Consider the following 20,135-nt stretch of genomic DNA (forward strand, 5'->3'; position numbering starts at 1 on the left):
TTATTTTTCAGGTACCCCAGACAGTGTGAAGAGTAACAAGAAGAGGAAAGGTGGATCTAGTAGCAGAGAGTAAGTTTTCATATATTTATCTTGGTTTTTTCTACATCTGTACATGTATATATTTTATGTAAATATCCATCGGTATTAACCTGTAACTTTCATTGTATAAAAAGAGTGTGGAAGTCTTTATATTTAATTCAAGCAGATTTATAATTTTTCCTGAACATTTTCAAATACCACCAGTTGGTCAATCACCATTATTACAGTCAATCTTTTAAATTGTTTAGCCAATTCAAGTCAACTTGAAATTGAAAAGATGAGCATAATGTCACTTACACTATAATTTTCCTATGTTTTTATGATATGAGTGCCAGCATTAGAAAATTATCTGAAAAAATTCAGAAGAATTTAACATTGTAAACGTTGTCATTGATGTTTAAAAATAAAAAAGCGAATTACCCTTAAATTGTTAAAGATGAATATGAAAAGGTAACAATACGCACATTTCAAAAGTTTTTTTTATTTATTTCAAGAGCTTTAAAATTGAATTTCATTAAGAATTGAATATGTCAATTTAAAAAAGTAAGTGATATAAAGGGTTGTTTTGTCACAACAATGGTCATATTATAACATTGTCTTTATATTTATTAGTTCTGATGATGAAGATAGTCAGCCAGGGATGTATGCGAGCAGCGATCAGGCAGACAAGGAAAAATTTGCGCGCGAGAGTCACTGTGAAATCGAGAGACGGAGAAGAAATAAGATGACATCATATATCAATGAACTGTGTGACATGGTACCAACCTGTTCAACACTGGCCAGAAAGCCTGATAAACTTACTATACTTCGTATGGCAGTATCACATATGAAATCACTCCGAGGTATGAAACTCAATTCTTTGTGAAAAAAAATTTTAAGCTGTATATTGTGGATATTTTAAAGGGACTCCACTAAGGTACTTTTTGACATGACTGGATTGGAATGTTTTTTTTTCGAGATAAATTTTCCATTTGATAAAGGTATAAGCCAATAAGGTGTGTGCAGAATTTCAGATCAATCATTCTCACTGTTTTTTCGGAATAATTATTTTTAAAAGTTCTCAAAGTGGGCTATGAATAGCTGAAAACTATGATTTTCAATTTATTTTTTAGTGTATTTCTGAATTATCTTTTGCATATTTTCAGTTTCAAGTATCAAGGGTAATCTATGTAAGAAATGCATATTTGATGTTTTTTAGGCTTTTGGACTTCGGTTGAGTTCCTTTAAATATTTTAAGAGGAAAATTAAGATTTTTGGGTGTAAAAATGACAATTACGGTTTTTCCTTCTTTTTCCACTTTACCAATTTTCATCACTTTTGGACATAATTTGTATGCATTCTACAAAGCTGGATTTGAAGTTGATCATTAATTTTGTGGGATGGGTTCTTTTAATTGAAATTTTTACTTACAGCGCAACCTGTGCAAAATCACCGCTTTCTGAAGAGCAATTACCTCTTTGCTACAACAGTATCATTTCTTCCAAAAGTAACAATTCACAGTATATTTTATTTTTCTAAAGCAACAGCCTCTCTGCAACAACCAAAAATCTTTGTCTCCCAAAGGGTTTTGCTCTACAGCAGTTTTACTGTATCATTTTTGATTTGTAGGTACAGGTAACACAAGTACAGATGGGTCGTATAAACCATCATTTCTCACAGACCAGGAACTGAAACACCTTATCCTTGAGGTAAGTTCTCACAGATATGTCTTAAGATCCAATGACCAATTCAGTCAGATATGTCTAAGCTCCAATTCAGTAGATATTTCCTTATCTGCTCATCACCTTTTAGTAATTATAATTGTTTAATTTCTTTAACTCTTTAATTCATTCATCATCATTAGACTATCCTTAAAAAAATGTTTGTTTGCAGTAACCCAACTCAGAATTTTTAATAGTTTTAAAGATTTAAGAATCAAAAGTTGGTCTCTTTGAATGCCATGACTGAACTCATGTTTATTAATTTAAACCAATATCTTGCTTAATGGACCTGCCCCTGCATTGAATTTGAATGTTTTCATTGTTTATTTAAGTGGTTTTATTGTAAGAAAACAAAAATTGAATGTAAATTTTTTTTTTCTTTATTTTTGAAATGTACAAAAAATTTATACAAAATACTGTGATACTGTTATGTATTTATTTTGTATTGCAGGCAGCGGATGGTTTTCTATTTGTTGTTCAGTGTGACTCTGGCCGAATTATATATGTCTCGGATTCCATTGTTCCGGTTTTACACCAGTCACAGGTAAGTAAATTGAACGTACCTAGAATTATTGTTTGATATATTATAATCAAATTCTTGCTTATCAAGCTACATAGGCAGTGCATTGTGTGTAATGTGTTAGACTAGTAATCTAATGATCGCTAGCAGTGTAGGTTCAAAACCCGATCAGGGGCATGCAATTGTTTCTTTGGGGAAAAAAAAACTTTACACATATTGCACAGTATAGGCCAGTTCCAGGAACTGATTCCGGAGTGTGTCTATAAGTATAGAGCTCCCTACACAGTTGAACTAAAATAAATTGTGTATAACAGAGGCTAGTGTAATCATTTATGGAAACTATTACAAACATATCTTCAAGAGAGCAAATATATTAAGATTTTATGTGCTTAATTTTAGCATTAAATCTGACAGTAATAAAAAGGTATATACTTATTCAAGAACAAAATTCACTTAAGAGAAGGATTTACATTTGGAATTTCAAATTTTTGGTTAAGAAAATATGCGCTGATTTTTGATATGTTCTTAATATATACAAACCAGTGCCTTTATTTTATGAAAATAATGTTTTCAAGTGTATGCTGAACTGCTAAACAATCACTTTTGGCGGCTGTTATTTTATAAATATGATCTAATATTGTTGCTTATGTATAAATCGTGACATATATGACATTCGCTTACAATTTATATGAACATGAAACTTGGTTATGAAAAAATCTTTTTCCGTATTAAATTCATAGCCAGAGGCTTGATTTATATATCACATTTTCCTTTACAAGGTTTTCCTGAACTAGTTTCATTGATGCTTATTTGAAAAAGACAATCGTGGTCAGAGTGTTTAATTATATTGCTTTTGTTCATCTTTAATAAAGTCACAATTTTAATACATTTATCTTGTTCAATGGCGATTGAGATTCAATTCTTAAAAGAATGTAGATCAGTAAATCATATCTTGCAATTTGTCGCCTTAAGCAAAAAAAAATTTTACAAAAGATTTTGTATTCAATCAAGTCTTTATATTTTTTTATTGCTATATTATTTCCTTTTCACATAATTATAAAGATACCTCTAGTGTATTTATATTGGCTTTAGAAATTTGAGAAGATTTTTCTTGTTTAAAGAATGGTTGTTGCTATGACAGCATTGATATTGAATTTTTAAAATTTACTATTTTCAACATTTTGGGATGATTTAAAAATCTATTCTGTTTTTTTTGGTCTGTTATTGAAGAGTGTTTTCATTTAAACATTGGGTGTTGTATTTCATCTTGAAAGCTTCCCAAAAAATTTTTTTGAAAAAGGATTTTTTTCCCTTTAAATTTTAAACCAAAAAAAAACTTTTATTTGTCTTATTTTAGTAAAACTAGGAGAATGGTTTGATAATTGAATGGTTTATTTTGCAATACAGGGTGACTGATTTGGTTATTCTATGACTGATTCCATATCACAGGGTGACTGGTTTGGTAATTTTATGTCTGATTCAATAATACATAGTGACTGGTTTTATAAAGTTTGATTCTGTAATACAGGGTGACTTACTGACTGATTTGGGAATTTTATGTCTGATTCAATAGTACATAGTGACAGGTTTAAGTCTGATTCTGTTACACAGGGCAACAACTGGTTTGATTATTGTACGTTTAGGATGACTGATTTTGTTTCATATTTATGGGTGACTAGTTTGGTTACTCTATCTATGTCTGATTCCATATTACAGGGTGACTAGTTTGGGATTTGTATGTCTGATTCTGGTTGGGAAGTTGTAAGTCTGATTCTGGTTAGGCAGTTGTATGTCTGATTCTGGTTGAGTATTTGTATGTCTGATTTTGGTCGGGTATTGTATGTCTGATTCTGGTTGGGTAATTGTATGTCTGATTCTGGTTGGTTATTGTATGTCTGATTCTGGTCGGGTACTGTATGTCTGATTCTGGTCAGGTATTGTATGTCTGATTATGGGTGGGTACTGTATGTCTGATTCTGGTCAGGTATTATATGTCTGATTATGGGTGGGTACTGTATGTCTGATTCTGGTCAGGTACTGTATGTCTGATTCTGGTCAGGTATTGTATGTCTGATTATGGGTGGGTACTGTATGTCTGATTCTGGTCAGGTACTGTATGTCTGATTCTGGTCAGGTATTGTATGTCTGATTATGGGTGGGTACTGTATGTCTGATTCTGGTCAGGTACTGTATGTCTGATTCTGGTCAGGTATTGTATGTCTGATTATGGTGGGTACTGTATGTCTGATTCTGGTCAGGTATTATATGTCTGATTATGGGTGGGTACTGTATGTCTGATTCTGGTCAGGTACTGTATGTCTGATTCTGGTTAGGTATTGTATGTCTGATTATGGGTGGGTACTGTATGTCTGATTCTGGTCAGGTACTGTATGTCTGATTCTGGTCAGGTATTGTATGTCTGATTATGGGTGGGTACTGTATGTCTGATTCTGGTCAGGTACTGTATGTCTGATTCTGGTCAGGTATTGTATATCTGATTATGGTTGAGTAATTGTTTGTCTGATTCTGGCTTGGTAATTGTATGTCTGAATCTATATTACAGGGTGACTGGTTCGGAAATTGTATGTCTGATTTGATACATCCTGATGATGTGGAGAAAGTTAGAGAACAGTTGTCCACCACAGAATCTCAAAACACAGGACGTATCCTAGATCTCAAAAGTAAGTACAAAATGTATTTGATACACTATCTTAAAATTTGATGTTAGTTGGAATTTTGCATCTTTTGATAAGGTTAAACTCAATATTGTAACAGTATCTTGGTCTTATGCTGGCAGACTTTTGCCTAAAAGAATAATTACTAATGTCAGGATACAGATATTTTTCTGTTATTGTAAACTTTGACTCAAATAACTTCTGATGCATTTGGAAGACGATGATTATTAGACTTGATGTGACTTAATTGTTGTGTGCAAAATATGATCTGCTTACACTGTTGCTACTGGAACAAAATTTTGACCTCTAAAAAGAGCTTTTATAAGACATGTTAGACAAATGTTACAAAAGTCCCGAAAATATTTATATAGTCCCTTCATGTCAAAAAACCTTGGGCGAGTCCCTTTAACAGAAATGGGTTGTGTTTTTCATAAAATTCAATCCTGGATGCTGGAATCATTATTAGAAGTCTGATGAAAGTTAATGTCACTAAAACTTCCCATGAATTATGATCCATACTTCATTAAGTGTTACAAATTTGAACATTTTATAAAATGATGCAATGTTGACTGAAGTTGAACGGTGTATGCAACTTTGTATTATCTACTTGTTATAATTGCCCCACTTATATTTCGTAATACGTAAAAAGGAAATTGCATGTATCATTCCACTTGTTAAGTGGTTTATTTGCTAAAAATAGCGATTTTATCTTAAATGTCAGTTACTGTAAAATCAGTATTAATATTTTAATTGTCGGGGGACAAATTCAGTTAAATAATATTTTATTCTGATCCTGATGAAGGTCTTGAAAGACCGAAACCAGTAGATCCTAGAATAAACCAGTTACAAACCATCCTGATGTTTGATGTGTATTCTCTCCTTCCCTTGATTTACTTGTTAATATTTTATTGTGTATAAATATACATTAATTCTTTTACATCAACATTATTACACATTATACAAAAGGGGTTGGGCCAGAAGTTTTTGCAACATTATCTTGGGCACTCCCCTGATATCGGGGGCATACCTTATGGTATCTGTGAAACATGTATTTCTTTTTGGGGTGATTGTATGAGTGTTGATAATGGGATAAGAACTTGCAGTTCAAGAGTTTTGCTTCTTTTAAGAAAATATTTTGAAAGTATACTGTTAAACAAGTATACAAAAAGAGCAATTGAATAGGTTTTAAGTTAAAAATTATAAGATTGAAAAATTTTATAGGTTCATAGGTCATTTCCCATATAGATAAAGAAGAAAACCGCTCCTTTCATATACATGTAGAAATGTTTAACTTACAGTCCTTTTGTATATTGATTTTGATATAATATCTGTCTCTAAAATTTGATCTGTTTAAGAGATTTCTTCAGGAATGACATGAATAAAAAAAAATTGAAATATTAAACCATATCCCATCACATCAGCACTTATGAGTATAAAAAAATATCAAGGTTTGCCCATCTGATAACAAATTTCTTAGCAAGTGACCTACATTTATTACTAATCCCTCATGATTTCTGAATCAGTGGATAGAGACCAATGACCATTAGTTTCAATGTCTTGAGATCAATGGTAACAGAGAAATTGTGCCTCGCCAGAGGATTGAACCAGGGACCCCTTTATTACCAATTCCAGTGCCCCACTAATGAGCTAAGCAAGGGGGACTTTTTAACTATGCACATTAATTCCTAATAATAAGATTGATTTATAAATTTTGCTTTTCTATAATCTAACCCTGTTTATTTGCTTATGGATTATGTTATAACTTTTCTTGTTATTCTTGTATTTTTCAGCTGGTACAGTAAAGAAAGAAGGTCATCAATGTAAGTAGCAGGCTTGTTTGTCTTCTTAAAAATGTTCGTGACCAAGTTGCAAGCTCCAGGAAGATACATGTTTACAAGTTAATTAAAAGCTCTGCTAATAGAATCACCAGTATTTTTAGCTTGACTGTTAGAAGAATAGGGAGAGCTATTGTACTCACCCCAGCATTAGTGTTGGCAACTTTGTCAGTGTTGGCATCACACTTTGGGTAGAGTTTTTGCATGCAAGTTGATATCTCCAAAACTACTGAAGGGAATTGGTTGAAGCTCCACACGTTTTTCTCTGTGATTATCTTACATGATTGGCACAGATCCCATAACTCTAAGTGACCTTCTTATAGAGTACCTTACATGATTGGCACAATTATAACCTTTTTAGCACACCTGTCACAAAGTGACAGGGTGAGCTTTTGTGATCGCTTTTCGTCCGGCGTCTGTCCGTCCGTCGTCCGTCCGTAAACTTTTACTTTAAATGACATCTCCTCATAAACCACTAAGCCAGTTTCATCTAAACTTCACAGGAATGTTCCTTTGGTGGTCACCTTTAAAAATTGTTCAAAGAATTTAATTCCATGCAGAACTCTGGTTGCCATGGCAACCGAAAGAAAAAACTTAAAATATCTTCTTTTAAAAAACCATAAGAGCTAGTGCTTAGATATTTGGCATGAAACACCTTCTAGTGAGTGTCTATTAAGTTTGTTCAAATAAAAGCCCTTGGGTCAAAATTGGCCCCGCCCTGGGGGGGTCATTGATTTTCCCTATATGCATATATTAAAAACTTAAAAATCTTCTTTTAAAGAACCCAAAGAGCTAGAGCTAAGATATTTCGCATGAAACATGTTCTAATGGGTGTCTACCAAGTTTGTTCAAATAAAAGCCCTGGGGTCGAAATTGGCCCCGCCCCGGGGGTCATTGATTTTCCCTATATGCATAAAGTAAAAACTTAAAAAATCTTCTTTTAAAGAACCCAAAGAGTTAGAGCTAAGATATTTAGCATGAAACATGTTCTAATAAGTGTCTACCAAGTTTGTTCAAATAAAAGCCCTGGGGTCAAAATTGGCCCCGCCCCAGGGGGTCATTGATTTTCCCTATATGCATATAGTAAAAACTTAAAAAATCTTCTTTTAAAGAACTCAAAGAGCTATGGCTAAGATATTTAGCATCAAACATGTTCTAATAGGTGTCTACCAAGTTTGTTCAAATAAAAGCCCTGGGGTCAAAATTGGCACCGCCCCGGGGGTCATTGATTTTCCTTATATGTGTATAGCAAAAACTTAAAAAATCTTCTTTGAAAAAACCCAAATAGCTAGAGTTAAGATATTAAGCATGAAACATCTTTTAGTGAGTGTCTACAAAGTTTGTTCAAATAAAAGACCTGGGGTCAAAATTGGCCCCGCCCCGGGGGTCATTGATTTTCTTTATATGTGTATAGCAAAAACTTAAAATCTTCTTTGAAAAAACCCAAATAGCTAGAGTTTAGATATTAAGCATGAAACATCTTCTAGTAAGTGTCTACAAAGTTTGTTCAAATAAAAGCCCTGGGGTCAAAACTGGCCCGGCCCCAGGGGTGTCATTGTTTTTACCTATATGTGTATAGTAAAAACTTTAAAAAAATCTTCTTTTAAAAAGCCCAATGAGCTAGAGCTTAGATGTTTAGCATGAAACATCTTCTTATGGGTGTCTACCAAGTTTGTGCAAATAAAAGCCCTTGGGTTAAAATTGTGGGGTGGGGGGTTGGGGTAGGCCTATATACAGGTGAGCGACCTCAGGGCCATCGTGGCCCTCTTGTTTATAAAGTTTTGCCCCTTTTTCTACTATCAAACACTGAGAATAGTCAAGTTAGCTGTCTTTCGGACAGCTCTTGTCCGTGTAGGACTGATTTATGTATGAGGGAAGTAAATGATAGAACCACTATCAGATTATTACAGAAATACAGATAAAACCTGAACAAGCAACCAAAATTACCACAAATCATTAATATACTTTTTACTAAATTCTGTTATTGTTTTGGACTTTACTCAAGTAACATTGTCAATTTAAATTTTACATTAATAAAGCACTTCTTGAGTAATGCAGAAAATTTCTGATTTTTACATGTTTGTTCGCCATATGGTCTTGAGTATATTCATGGTCTTGAGTGTATTTGTTTGTATTAAGTGAGTATTGATCATTACTCTCTCTGGGAAATGGGAATGTTCAAATATTTTCAACAATACAGTGAATACGTTAAGTGCTAATGAAGTGACACTGCGGCAGCATTGTTATTTTGATACTTTATAAGAATGAAAGAAAATCTTTTTAAAAATATTTATAAAGTCATCAGTTTATGCTGTTTCATAGAAATTAAAAAAAAAAGATTCAACAAATTTGTGCATTTAATGGGAAAAAGAAATAAAATGCTTGTTTTATGATTGTTTCTAAGGCGTACAAAATACTTTTCTTTTGAAAATATAAATTGTCAAGCTGCAGTTAAGTCCCCTGATTAGACCAGTAGTGTAGCATGACATGATTACTGGGTTGGGTGAAATTGTAGAATGAAAAAAAAATTATTACTTCATTTGTACATATTTTTCCCGTTATTGAAAAATGATTGTTCGAACGCAGACTGAAAAAATGATAATTAATAATCTTTAAAAAAAAATTGATGAATATATACTTGTCAAAGTAGTTGTGAACATTTACTGTACATGTATTTTTATGCTGCATTTATCAAAGGGCAGAAAATTAGATTTTCATAAAACACGGCATAAAGCAATAACTGTAACTCTTGTAATTTAAGGTTGATTGTCTCCCTTTAAAACATGTTATTTATGGTTTTTGTAGCATCTATGAGGTTGTGTATGGGTTCAAGGCGTGGATTTATCTGTCGTATGAAGATGGGTAATCTGCAGGTTGACCCAATGACTGCCAACCATTCTCTGCGTGTACGGCAGCGGAACACACTCGGTCCTTCAACTGATGGTAACCATTACGCTGTGGTCCATGTTACAGGATATATAAAAAATTGGCCACCCTCAGGTGAATATTATATTAAATATTTGATCATATATACTTATAAATGAAAAATTGAGAAATAAAACGTGTATTTTTATTTTCCCTATTTTCATTGTAAAAAATTATTTTTCACTGCAGTGAAACGTATTTTCTGTATTTTCCCTGATGTCTTGCCGGACTATTTTTTTCTACATTCAGCCAATACACATAATTTAAGGGAAATTCTTTTAAATTTCAATCTCAAAAAAGACAAAAATGTATATAATATACAGAAATTCAAGTTTTTGCTAAAAATACAGTACTTATTATACCCCCACAAACGAAGTTTAGGGGGGGTATATAGGAGTCAGCTTGTCGGTCGGTTGGTCGGTCGGTCCGTCGGTCGGTCCACATCATGGTTTCCGGACGATAACTAGAGTTTGGAATGAGGTATTGTAATCAAACTTGGTATATAGCAACCTTATGTGGAAACTCCGGTTGGTATTGCATTTGGAACCCCTGGGGTCAAGGTCAAGGTCACCGTTACTAAAAATAGAAAAATGGTTTCCGGACAATAACTAGAGTTAGGAATGAGATATTGTTATCAAACTTGGTGTATAGCTAGCTTATATGAAGACCTGGGTTGGTTTTGCATTTGGGCCCCCTGGGGTCAAGGTCAAGGTCACCATTACTAAAAATATAAAAATGGTTTCCGGACAATAACTTGACTTAGGAATGAGGTACTGTAATCAAACTTGGTGTATAGCAAGCTTATATGAAGACCTGGGTTGGTATTGCATTTGGACCCTCTAGGGTCAAGGTCAAGGTCACTGTTACTAAAAATAGAAAAATGGTTTCCAGACAATAACTAGAGTTAGAAATGAGATATTGTTATCAAACTTGGCGTATATCAAGCTTACATGAAAACCTGGGTTGGTATTGCATTTGGGCCCCTGGGGTCAAGGTCAAGGTCACTGTAAGGAAAAATAGAAAAATGGTTTTCGGACAATAACTAGAGTTAGGAATGAGATATTGTAATCTAATTTGGTGTAAAGGAAGCTTATATGATGACCTGGGTTGGTATTGCATTTGGACCCCCTAGGGTCAAGGTCACCGTTAACAGAGTTACTAAAAATAGAAAAATGGTTTCCGGACAATAACTAGAGTTAGGAATGAAATATTGTTATCAAACTTGGTGTATAGCAAGCTTATTTTGAGACCCCAGTTGCGATTACAATTAATTGAAATATTTTTATATTTGGCGTATGAAATTTATCATATTTCACTTGTGACTACTGCCACTCATGAAAATCTTGAATTTATAGAATAATCTTTAATATCCTCTATGTACTGATTATTTTTATCTTGTTTATCTTTAAAGTGAAATTTTGACCATCTGAGTGTAAAAAGGTCAAAAAACAGGTAGAAATAATAAGAACTTACCAAATTAGTTAGGCACGTCCAATTTGTTTCTTTTTCAAAAAATTTTCAATTAAAAGATGATTTAATTTAATTACCATAGTTACATTTGTACCTGTCACACTGTGGATTTAATAGGTATGTGAGATAATAAGAAAACACCACTATTTATTTGTTTATAAATTGACTTAAACCTAATGCAAGTGTAGTAAAATAGGTATTTTTTTATCGTTTAAGCTCTCAGAAGAAATAGTGAGTTGTTTTGAAAATTCTAGTTTCGGTACACTGTATTTGTTTCACTTTCATTTATTGGCGTATGCTATTTACATATAGTAGACATGTAGGAATAATGTAAAATGTATAATTGAATATATTAAAATTTTCAAAATGCATCATTTTAGAATGTGAAAACAAAAACAAAGTGAGCGAAAAATTATTGGGTGGGTTGGGGGCAGGGTCACTGGCTCACAGGCTAGTTTTTGAGTTATCTGCCCTTGAATTTTAAATTTTGCTTCTACTATACAGTTTTCATTAAGCTTGTAGCAGCATCACATAAAGCTTATACCAGCATCTATATATGTAACTGTAGCATACGCCTTAAAAAGTTGTATAAAGTATATATTAAAAGGTAACATATGAATAAATCTTGAAAGTTAAATTTATAGAGGGAAATTTTACCTTTTAATTTATGTCCATGGTATATAAATGTTTTTTGGTTCCTGGCTACAGGTGTACAGATGGATAGAGGGGATGAAGAGCATGGATCCAGTCACTGTTGTCTTGTTGCCATTGGACGATTGCAGGTGACCAGTGCTCCGAACTGCTCTGATATACTCGGAAATGCCACAAATGAATTTATTTCTAGAATTACTGTTGATGGAAAGATAACTTTTGTTGACCAAAGGTTAGTTAAGAATTAATAATTATATAGTAATGAGAAAATATATTATCTTTTATTTTTAGGAATGACGAAAATGTATGCTGATGTAACACTGTCAAAATTATTTCAATTTCAAAGAAAACGTTTGTTCAACATTCTTCTTTTCTTTCTGTATCAAATGCAGTTTTAACTTTCTGTATCAAATGCACTAGAAATGAGAAATAAATTTTAAAAAATGGGGAGCAACTCTTACGGATCTATTAGTAAAATAACTAAAATTGAATACAACTTTTTCTATAATTCACAGGGTGTCTGGGTTGCTTGGATACCAACCTCAAGATCTGTTAAACAAGACAGTGTATGATTTTTACCACCCTGAGGACCAAGCTCATATGAAAGATACATTTGATCAAGGTAAGTAACTATATTTAGTATTGTGTGTAAGTTTTTCTTTGAACCCTAGTGATGGTATTTATGGGCCTTAGCCTTGAATATATAGCCAGACCAACTTTCATCTTGACTATACAACCTTTTATTAGCTTGAAAATTCAAAGAATTAGGAGAGCTATTGTACCCATGTCAGTGTTGCTAACACACTAAAGCTAAGTTTTTTTGCGGGCAAGTTGGTACTTCCAAAACTACCGAAGGGAATTGGTTGTTACTTCTAACACTATTTAGAGAGCATAATAGGAGGTCACTGAATCAGGCTGATAACTCTAACGTGGATTTTGACAGAATTATGAATTATATTAAAACCAGTATTTATGCCTTGATTAGAATTGGAACAATTTATGCCCTTTTTTTACAATGATTAGATTGAAATTCTATGAAATTAATGAAAGTAAAGAGAAAATGAGAAATATAAAATGAATTTATGTATTAAATTTTTATACATTACCAGTGCTGAAACTTAAAGGGCAAGCAATGTCAATGATGTATCGTTTCCGGGCGTCTAACAGGGAGTGGGTGTGGCTACGTACTACAAGTTTTAGTTTCCAGAACCCATATACTGAGGAAGTAGAATACATAGTGTGTACCAACACGGCAGCCAAGTAAGTCAAATATTGGTGTTAATTTTTTTCAAACTCATGCATTTAAAGGGTATAAAGTAGGCTGGGGCCTCATTTCGAATCCAAGCATTGAGGGGCGTCTGTGGCCTAGTGGTTAAGGTCACTGAGTTCAAACCACTTGCCCCTCACTGCTGTTTTAATTCTGACAGGGACTTTGGATTCTGTCATGTACAGGAACCTATCAAGCTAGGTGATGGAAAGTCAGTGGTTCTACTCAGGTGCCCATTTGTGCCAGAAATAATGCATGGAAAAATGCCATATGACCTATTCTGTGTTGGTGCGACATAAAAGCCAACAAACAAAAAAATAAAAAAACTGGAATGATTAAGAAAATGAGTGATGTCACAATAGTATGTTTGTGCAGAAAAAACAGTCTGAAATAAGCCCCTTCAGGTGTAAACAATTTGAAAATTCCCCCTTCCACACATATAGGTACTGTACTGTTACCCCAAAAGCGAGATAGAGCCCTGAAAGCTGTATAATGAAACAGTTGAATAAAACTTATTAACAATAAAATTATGTTGTTTCCATTATCCCTTGTTTAATTCTTGAAAGAGTTGATTGTAAAATAGAATGTCCCTTTAACAAACATGAATATTGTGTGTTGATGGAATAATTTTTTGGTGTGCTGATATCTTAAGCAGGGTGTTAACTGTTTTGCAATGATTTTATGCATGTGTCATTTGCTCATACGCTAATACAAACATTTTGGATGTAACTCAAACAATAGTGTTTGCATTAAATATATAGCTTTATACACTTAAAAAAAAAGTAAAACAAAATTAATTGAAATTAAAATGGTGAAATAATATTTCTCCACTAGTGAAATAAAAAATAGTTTCTTAAATTATCTTGATACAAAAGAGTTGAGGTTTATACTTAAATTAAATAGTCTTTATTATTTGTGTTTTATTTCTTAACAGAACTGGCAATCAAGCTGCCCCTGCATCAGCCTCGGGGGCTGGCGGTCTACCCTTGGATCAAAGTACCGAGTCCAATCCCCAGCTGAATAATTTTACAGCACCAAGGCCAATGGTTGCTGGCAACGATGCCTTGAATGTTGGTGCAACAAGTAAACCAGATTTCAGGTTAGTTTTAATGCTGAAATTACCTTGACTCTTAATATTTGGTAAAGATATTGGTCACATATAGTGAGTGACAATAAAATGCATTGTACTTCAAGTAAACAAGATTTCTGCATTAAGTAACTACATGAACATATCACATGAAAATTAAGATTTTTCAGGTACATTTGTAATGAATAACTTTAAAAATCAAGTATTAGGCCTAAAAAAAAAATTGATGTGTTTCTTGTGGCGAGGCCAAAAAAGTAGGGTTGGTTGGTCGGATTTTTTTTTTTTTTTTTTTCAGTCAATCAACGATTGTAGATATGTCAGATACGGATTATATGGACTTTAAATTATATTCTATAGCATATAAAAGTACTTAAAAATGTTAGACTACCAAACCTAGACTTCAATCTTATGTTTTGAAATAAATTTTACCAATGGCATGACTCGACTTTCGTTTTCATTTTTTTTATTCTTACCGAACAACTGGCTTTAATTTTAATATTATCACTCTTAACATGACCATGCACGTCCGAAAAATGTTTTGAGCTGTTTTGCTGTGGTCAATTAATTTGATTTCCTGTTTTGCCAAACTATGATTGTAGTTTCAAAAAAAATCGCCAGCAGTGACACTTCGGCTGCTTGTTGTGCCGCCATATTTGCCGGTGCGCGTTAATACGTAATTGGAACAAGAATCGTATGTGCCTGACATCGTTGTCGACTCGCAATACTAAAACCCGTCTTCGGTACGGTTGGTACGGGCGCCATTTTTTTTTTTGTACATCGATAAAAAACTTTGGGTCAGCGCTAAAAAATAGGGTCGGTCCGGCCACCGGAAACACAACATTTTTTTTTTTAGGCCTTATAAAGATTTATAGACCAGTGTTATACTTGACATTGTTAATTATAAGAATGTGTGAGAATGATTTTTAAACTGCAAAAAAAAAAAATACGTAAAGTTTTGTATATACCTGTGTTAAATCAAGCGATGTTATAACCTAATGATTTTTTCAGAGAAAAATAAACTTTAAAAGTTTTTTCCTGTTTAAAGCAGGTAATTCTATTTTTCTTTAACAAATATACTTGTATTAAGAAAACAAGATTTAGAAAAAATCATTGACAAGTGATCTGCTCCCAGTGTATAAGAGATGGTTTGCTGAAGTGTGAGCAGTAATAGTAAAAAATATTTAATCATTCCTTAATTGTTATATCCTTGATATATTGTCTGCAGGGAACAGTTCTCATCCGATCCTTACAGACAAATGGGCCGGCAGCAACAGAACATGTATGCTGGTTTTAGTTCCCAGTCCCCCATGAAGTACCCCAATCAACCTTCATCCACCAACTTACCACAACAGGGCCTCAATCAAAGGCAGAGTCCTGCTAGCTCAGCAAATTGGGGCTCCCCTACTGGACATTTTGCACAGAGCCAGGTATAGATTTAACTTTTTAAACCTTTACAAACCTGTTACAAGTTTCCTAAATAATTTTGCCTGCAAATGAGCATGCTTAAAGCATCAGTACAATGTTAATATATGAGCCGGGTCACGACAAAACCAACATAGTGCGTTTGCGCAGTCTGATCAGGATCCATGCTGTTCGCTTACAAACCCTATAACAAGACTTAGTAGAGAAATTGATAGCGAACAGCATGGATCCTGATCAGACTGCGTGGATGCGCAGGCTGGTCTGGATCCATGCTGGTCGCAAACCCATTATGTTGGTTTTGTCATGACGCGGCTCAATTAATGTAATCAATATTTATCAATAAAACATAACTAGATATAGAAACATCAATAAGCTGCCATCATAACTAGAGCTTCAGTCATGAAAAAATTTGTATAAAAATCTCTGAATGAACATTTACATTGAAATTTATTGGGTATCATTTATTAACATCCAATCTGTGCCATGTGGCCATGCAATATGTTTTCTTAATGGATGCTGTAGCATCCTGTGTAATTATTCTATATCGTATAGTTGAGTGTGTGTGACCATATACGCATGTAAATGATAAAAGCTGTTTATGGCAATAACAATTTATTTTCGTTCGATTGTGTTGGAAGCTTATGCCATTCCTGGAACCAACCAGTACTAAGCAATGAGTGTAAAGTTTCTTGCTCACAGAAACAACGCCTTGCCCTTGACAGGGTTTGAACCCACACGATCAGCAATCTTTAGATTAGTAGTCTGATGCATTAACCACTCAGCAACACTGCAAGTCAACCTTTAATTATCACTTGAAAAGAAAAACAGCATCAGTTTGAGCTGTGTTTGCCTTGTATGAATAAAAAGTAGACTTGTTCAATGTTTTACTATGATTTTGTTTACAAAAGTTACTGTTTTATTCCAGTCTGGTAATGATTTTGGTGCACAGTCTGCTGCAGCTGCCGCAGGGCCAGGATTTAGTCAAATTAGCCCTAACAGCTCCTCTCCAGGTACATTATTATTAAAACAATTCTTTATCATTAATTATTCCTTTAATCTAGCAAATATTAGAAAATATATGCAATTTAATAGGTCATCAGTGCTTAAAATAGATTTTTACACTTTTACTGATACAGTCTTTGTTTATTGACTGGTAATTTTCATATTTGGAAGGAAGATACCTTGTGTGGTCCTATAACATTTGATTGACTAGATGATAGATTTTTACATGTCGACTGATACAGTCTTTATTTATTTATTGGTATCTTTTATATTTGGTAGATAACCTAGCTAGGTTGGTTTATAACTTTTGATGGAGTGAGTGGTCACTTTGATCAAGTGAACCAGACTGATATTTACACTTCTGCATATGAAGCCTTTATTTTTTTTGACTGGTGTCAATATTCTCATGTACATATATTTACAAATGTTTGGTGTTTTACATCCTCAGTTAGTTAAAAAGCTATGGTATTATGATTTAAAGTTTTAGTAGCATCCCCAGTATTTTAACTGACCTTAATTTACCATTTTACAGCACAAGGGAACATGTGGCAACAGGGTTGGCAAGGAGGAGCCAATGATGGTTCCCAGCCACAAGCTGGTACCCAGCAGCATCAGCAAGGGAACCAGCAAGATGAGAATTTCAGCGACATGTTCCGCATACTTGATCAACAAGGTCAAGAGTTTAGTGACCTTTCTGGCATGTTTAATACTTTCACAGATTGATTATAGCATACCTGATTTAGTGCCGTCTGCTACTGGAGGAACTTTTGACCACCAGGTGTGGCTTGCTGGGCAAGATTCAAATTTCAGACAGATTGTTTAAGATTATGAAACCAATGTTAAAAGGATAAGAACGAGGGTCATCAAATCTGGATTTTTCTTTTATTCAAATTTGAGTCAAAACAAAGTAGTTTTCTGTCAGAGAATCGTCTAATAATATGTTTATACTGAGAGAAAATGACTGTAAATTAAGATACTGACTGTCAGTTAAAGATACTGTAAATCTGGTATTATTCGTGATGTTTGAATTTTTCAGAATTATCAATGGCTATTACTGTAAACATGTTAATATAATGTGCTATATGTATTTTTGTTTACTTTTGTCGAGATAGACATTATTCCCTCCTTTTGATTGATTATTAGAATTGTCATCATCTTGTAAATTTTTATAGCATGATTTATTTAAGAGAAATTAAAGGCACATTATGCCTCAGAAATGAATATTTTTATTCTTCTTTAAAAGGGGCTAGCATGTATTAAATAATGTTTTGATAATAGATTTAAAGCATATTAGATGGTTATCACTAGAAAAAAAGTAGTGCTGAATGAGAAATAATTTGTTGTAAAGGAAGCAAAATGTAAACAAAGAAGTTTTTTTGACTTCCATACAAAATACTTAATTACTTTAACTGTACCAATTACCAAAAATCGGAGGAAGAAAACGATGGTTCAGCCCTATTACCAATGAGTACTTTTCAGGACAATAAAAAAATAAAGTGTTTAAGCAATGTAAATGATAGCATTATTGGGGCTGAATGGGCCTTTAATATTACTTGTATTATTGATGAGGTGATGAAAGATTTGCTAGGTAAAAAGGCTTTGTATATAACTGCCAAAGACAAAATTGGGTGTGGTTTAAAAATGATTTATGAAAATGGCAGATTGACTTGACCATCACTTGTAGTTTAGTTTTGAAAAAAAATCATTATTTATATAATAGTTTCACTTATTCTAATTATGCTTTTATTCTGAGCATGGCCTTCCTTCTTGTCAATTTTTGTCAATCTAACCACAGGTGCCTGACGTCTAATGTATGTATGTAGTTTATGTTTATTGAGGGTCCATTCGCCCGTTCAGGCACAAAAATCTGACGTGTAATATCCGTTTCATACTTTCTTACATCTATAATAAACTTGTGTGTATTATATATAGGGGTAAGGTAGGGGGTGTCTGTTAGACGTCAGGCACCTGTGACTGTGACTTAATGTTTCTTTGTTTGTGTTGACTAACATAGATAAGTTTACATAGATACCAGATATATTTGTATTGTCTATATATTTTTGGATGCTGTTACTCGTCCAACGGGTCCAAGATTATTTAGACTCAATATTGTTTACCTTCTTCTCTTTAAGGCCATTATTTTATTTATCCAGCTTTTTGAATGTGACACTGGGAACATAAATGGGTGCATCCTATATTTTTTGTCCTTAAACAAATGATGAATCAATAAATTTTTTTGGTACTTGGCAAACACAAAATTTTCGGAAAATTTTAACTACCAAAGTAATATGGTTAAAATTATTAGTCATAGCATGTGACATCATGGGAGATTTTATTTTTCATTATTTTTGTTTTCTTTATTTTTTTCATTCTATGTTATTGTCATTTTTTTTATAAAATACCATATGTTAAAGATATTTGTCATATATTGTAATGTTGAAACATGTGTCATATATTATATTATTTAATTATGTGTCATGCATTGTACTTTTATAATCAGTGGTTTTTTATTATCATATTTTTTTTTAAAATGAAGCTTATTTGATATAATATATACTGTATTATATTGCCAAAAGAGCTAGTATATATTACAAGGAGTGTGTATATATCTATATGAATCTATTTCTGAATACTGTCAGCCCCTCTCACAAGTGTTATGCGTTATAGGCATATATTTACAGATATAGATATATTTTTGGGGAATATTCAGTTAACCCAGTCTCATTAAAATCATATCCTAACTGTTGCTCCACTACCCTTTGATAGCTAGCGAAGAGTAACCAAGCAAAAACGATGATCTGATTTTAATGAGATTGAGGTTAACCCAATGATATTCTAGAATTTTAACTTTGACTACTCATTCATTTAATTTTTCATGTAACTTGATAGTACTTATAAACGCAAAAGCAATTTTCATGTAAATCAACAATTCATTTGTTTTTATTTATTTTATTATATGATTTTAATAGTTCTGTTTAACAAAACGTGTTTCCTGGTAAATCTTATTAATGAAACTACAATTCATTTGAGCCGCGTCACGACAAAACCAACAAAATGGTTTTGCGTCCAGCATGGATCCAGACCAGCCTGCGCATCTGCGCAGTCTGATCAGGATCCATGCTGTTCGCTTACAAAACCTATAGCAAGTAGAGAAACTGATAGCGAACAGCATGGATCCTGATCAGACTGCACGGATGCGCAGGCTGGTCTGGATCCATGCTGGTCGCAAACGCACTATGTCGGTTTTGTCATGACGCGGCTCAATTATTTTAATTACCACACAACTTTATGTTTCAATCAAACAAAATCAGATTTTTGGTAAATCTACCTTCTACAGTTCTTTTATTTTTTTGGGTATTTGTCTATATCTACTGTATAACACCCTTTTTGAGTATTTTGTTTAATCAGCATAATCCCTTTTTCTCCAATTTAATTTTTTAACCAAAGATCTAATTATTAAGAATATAATGTTGAGTTGTCTTTTGGGGCGTAAAATCAGACAATGTTTATAATATATACATATATTGTTAAATGTTAGTAGA

The 20,135-nt window shown here is 33.2% G+C and overlaps 1 protein-coding gene across 1 annotated transcript; it reads left to right on the plus strand.

The window, feature by feature from the left end:
- On the plus strand, nt 1–18,824 carry LOC132750712 (aryl hydrocarbon receptor nuclear translocator homolog). The gene is made up of 14 exons (XM_060740743.1): nt 1–69; nt 652–881; nt 1,648–1,727; nt 2,191–2,283; nt 4,823–4,940; nt 6,725–6,754; nt 9,575–9,769; nt 11,873–12,047; nt 12,331–12,437; nt 12,925–13,075; nt 14,017–14,181; nt 15,395–15,596; nt 16,517–16,601; nt 17,126–18,824. Exons 2-14 carry the CDS (start codon nt 680–682, stop codon nt 17,314–17,316), a joined length of 1,794 nt encoding a protein of 597 aa, XP_060596726.1. The 5' UTR covers nt 1–69; nt 652–679; the 3' UTR covers nt 17,317–18,824.
- Nucleotides 18,825–20,135: the final 1,311 nt, after the last annotated feature.

The sequence above is a fragment of the Ruditapes philippinarum genome, unplaced genomic scaffold (genome assembly GCF_026571515.1).
Source record: "Ruditapes philippinarum isolate M1 unplaced genomic scaffold, ASM2657151v2 ctg1476_1_1_1_1, whole genome shotgun sequence".
In the NCBI taxonomy this organism is placed as follows: Eukaryota; Metazoa; Mollusca; class Bivalvia; order Venerida; family Veneridae; genus Ruditapes; species Ruditapes philippinarum.

Excerpts from the sequence above, each read along its gene's own strand:
- LOC132750712 (XM_060740743.1), top strand. The coding sequence starts at position 680 with ATGTATGCGAGCAGCGATCAGGCAGACAAGGAAAAATTTGCGCGCGAG. Across the intron at positions 882-1,647 it reads ACATATGAAATCACTCCGAG|GTACAGGTAACACAAGTACA; the intron begins GTATGAAACTCA and ends TTTGATTTGTAG. Across the intron at positions 16,602-17,125 it reads CCCTAACAGCTCCTCTCCAG|CACAAGGGAACATGTGGCAA; the intron begins GTACATTATTAT and ends ACCATTTTACAG.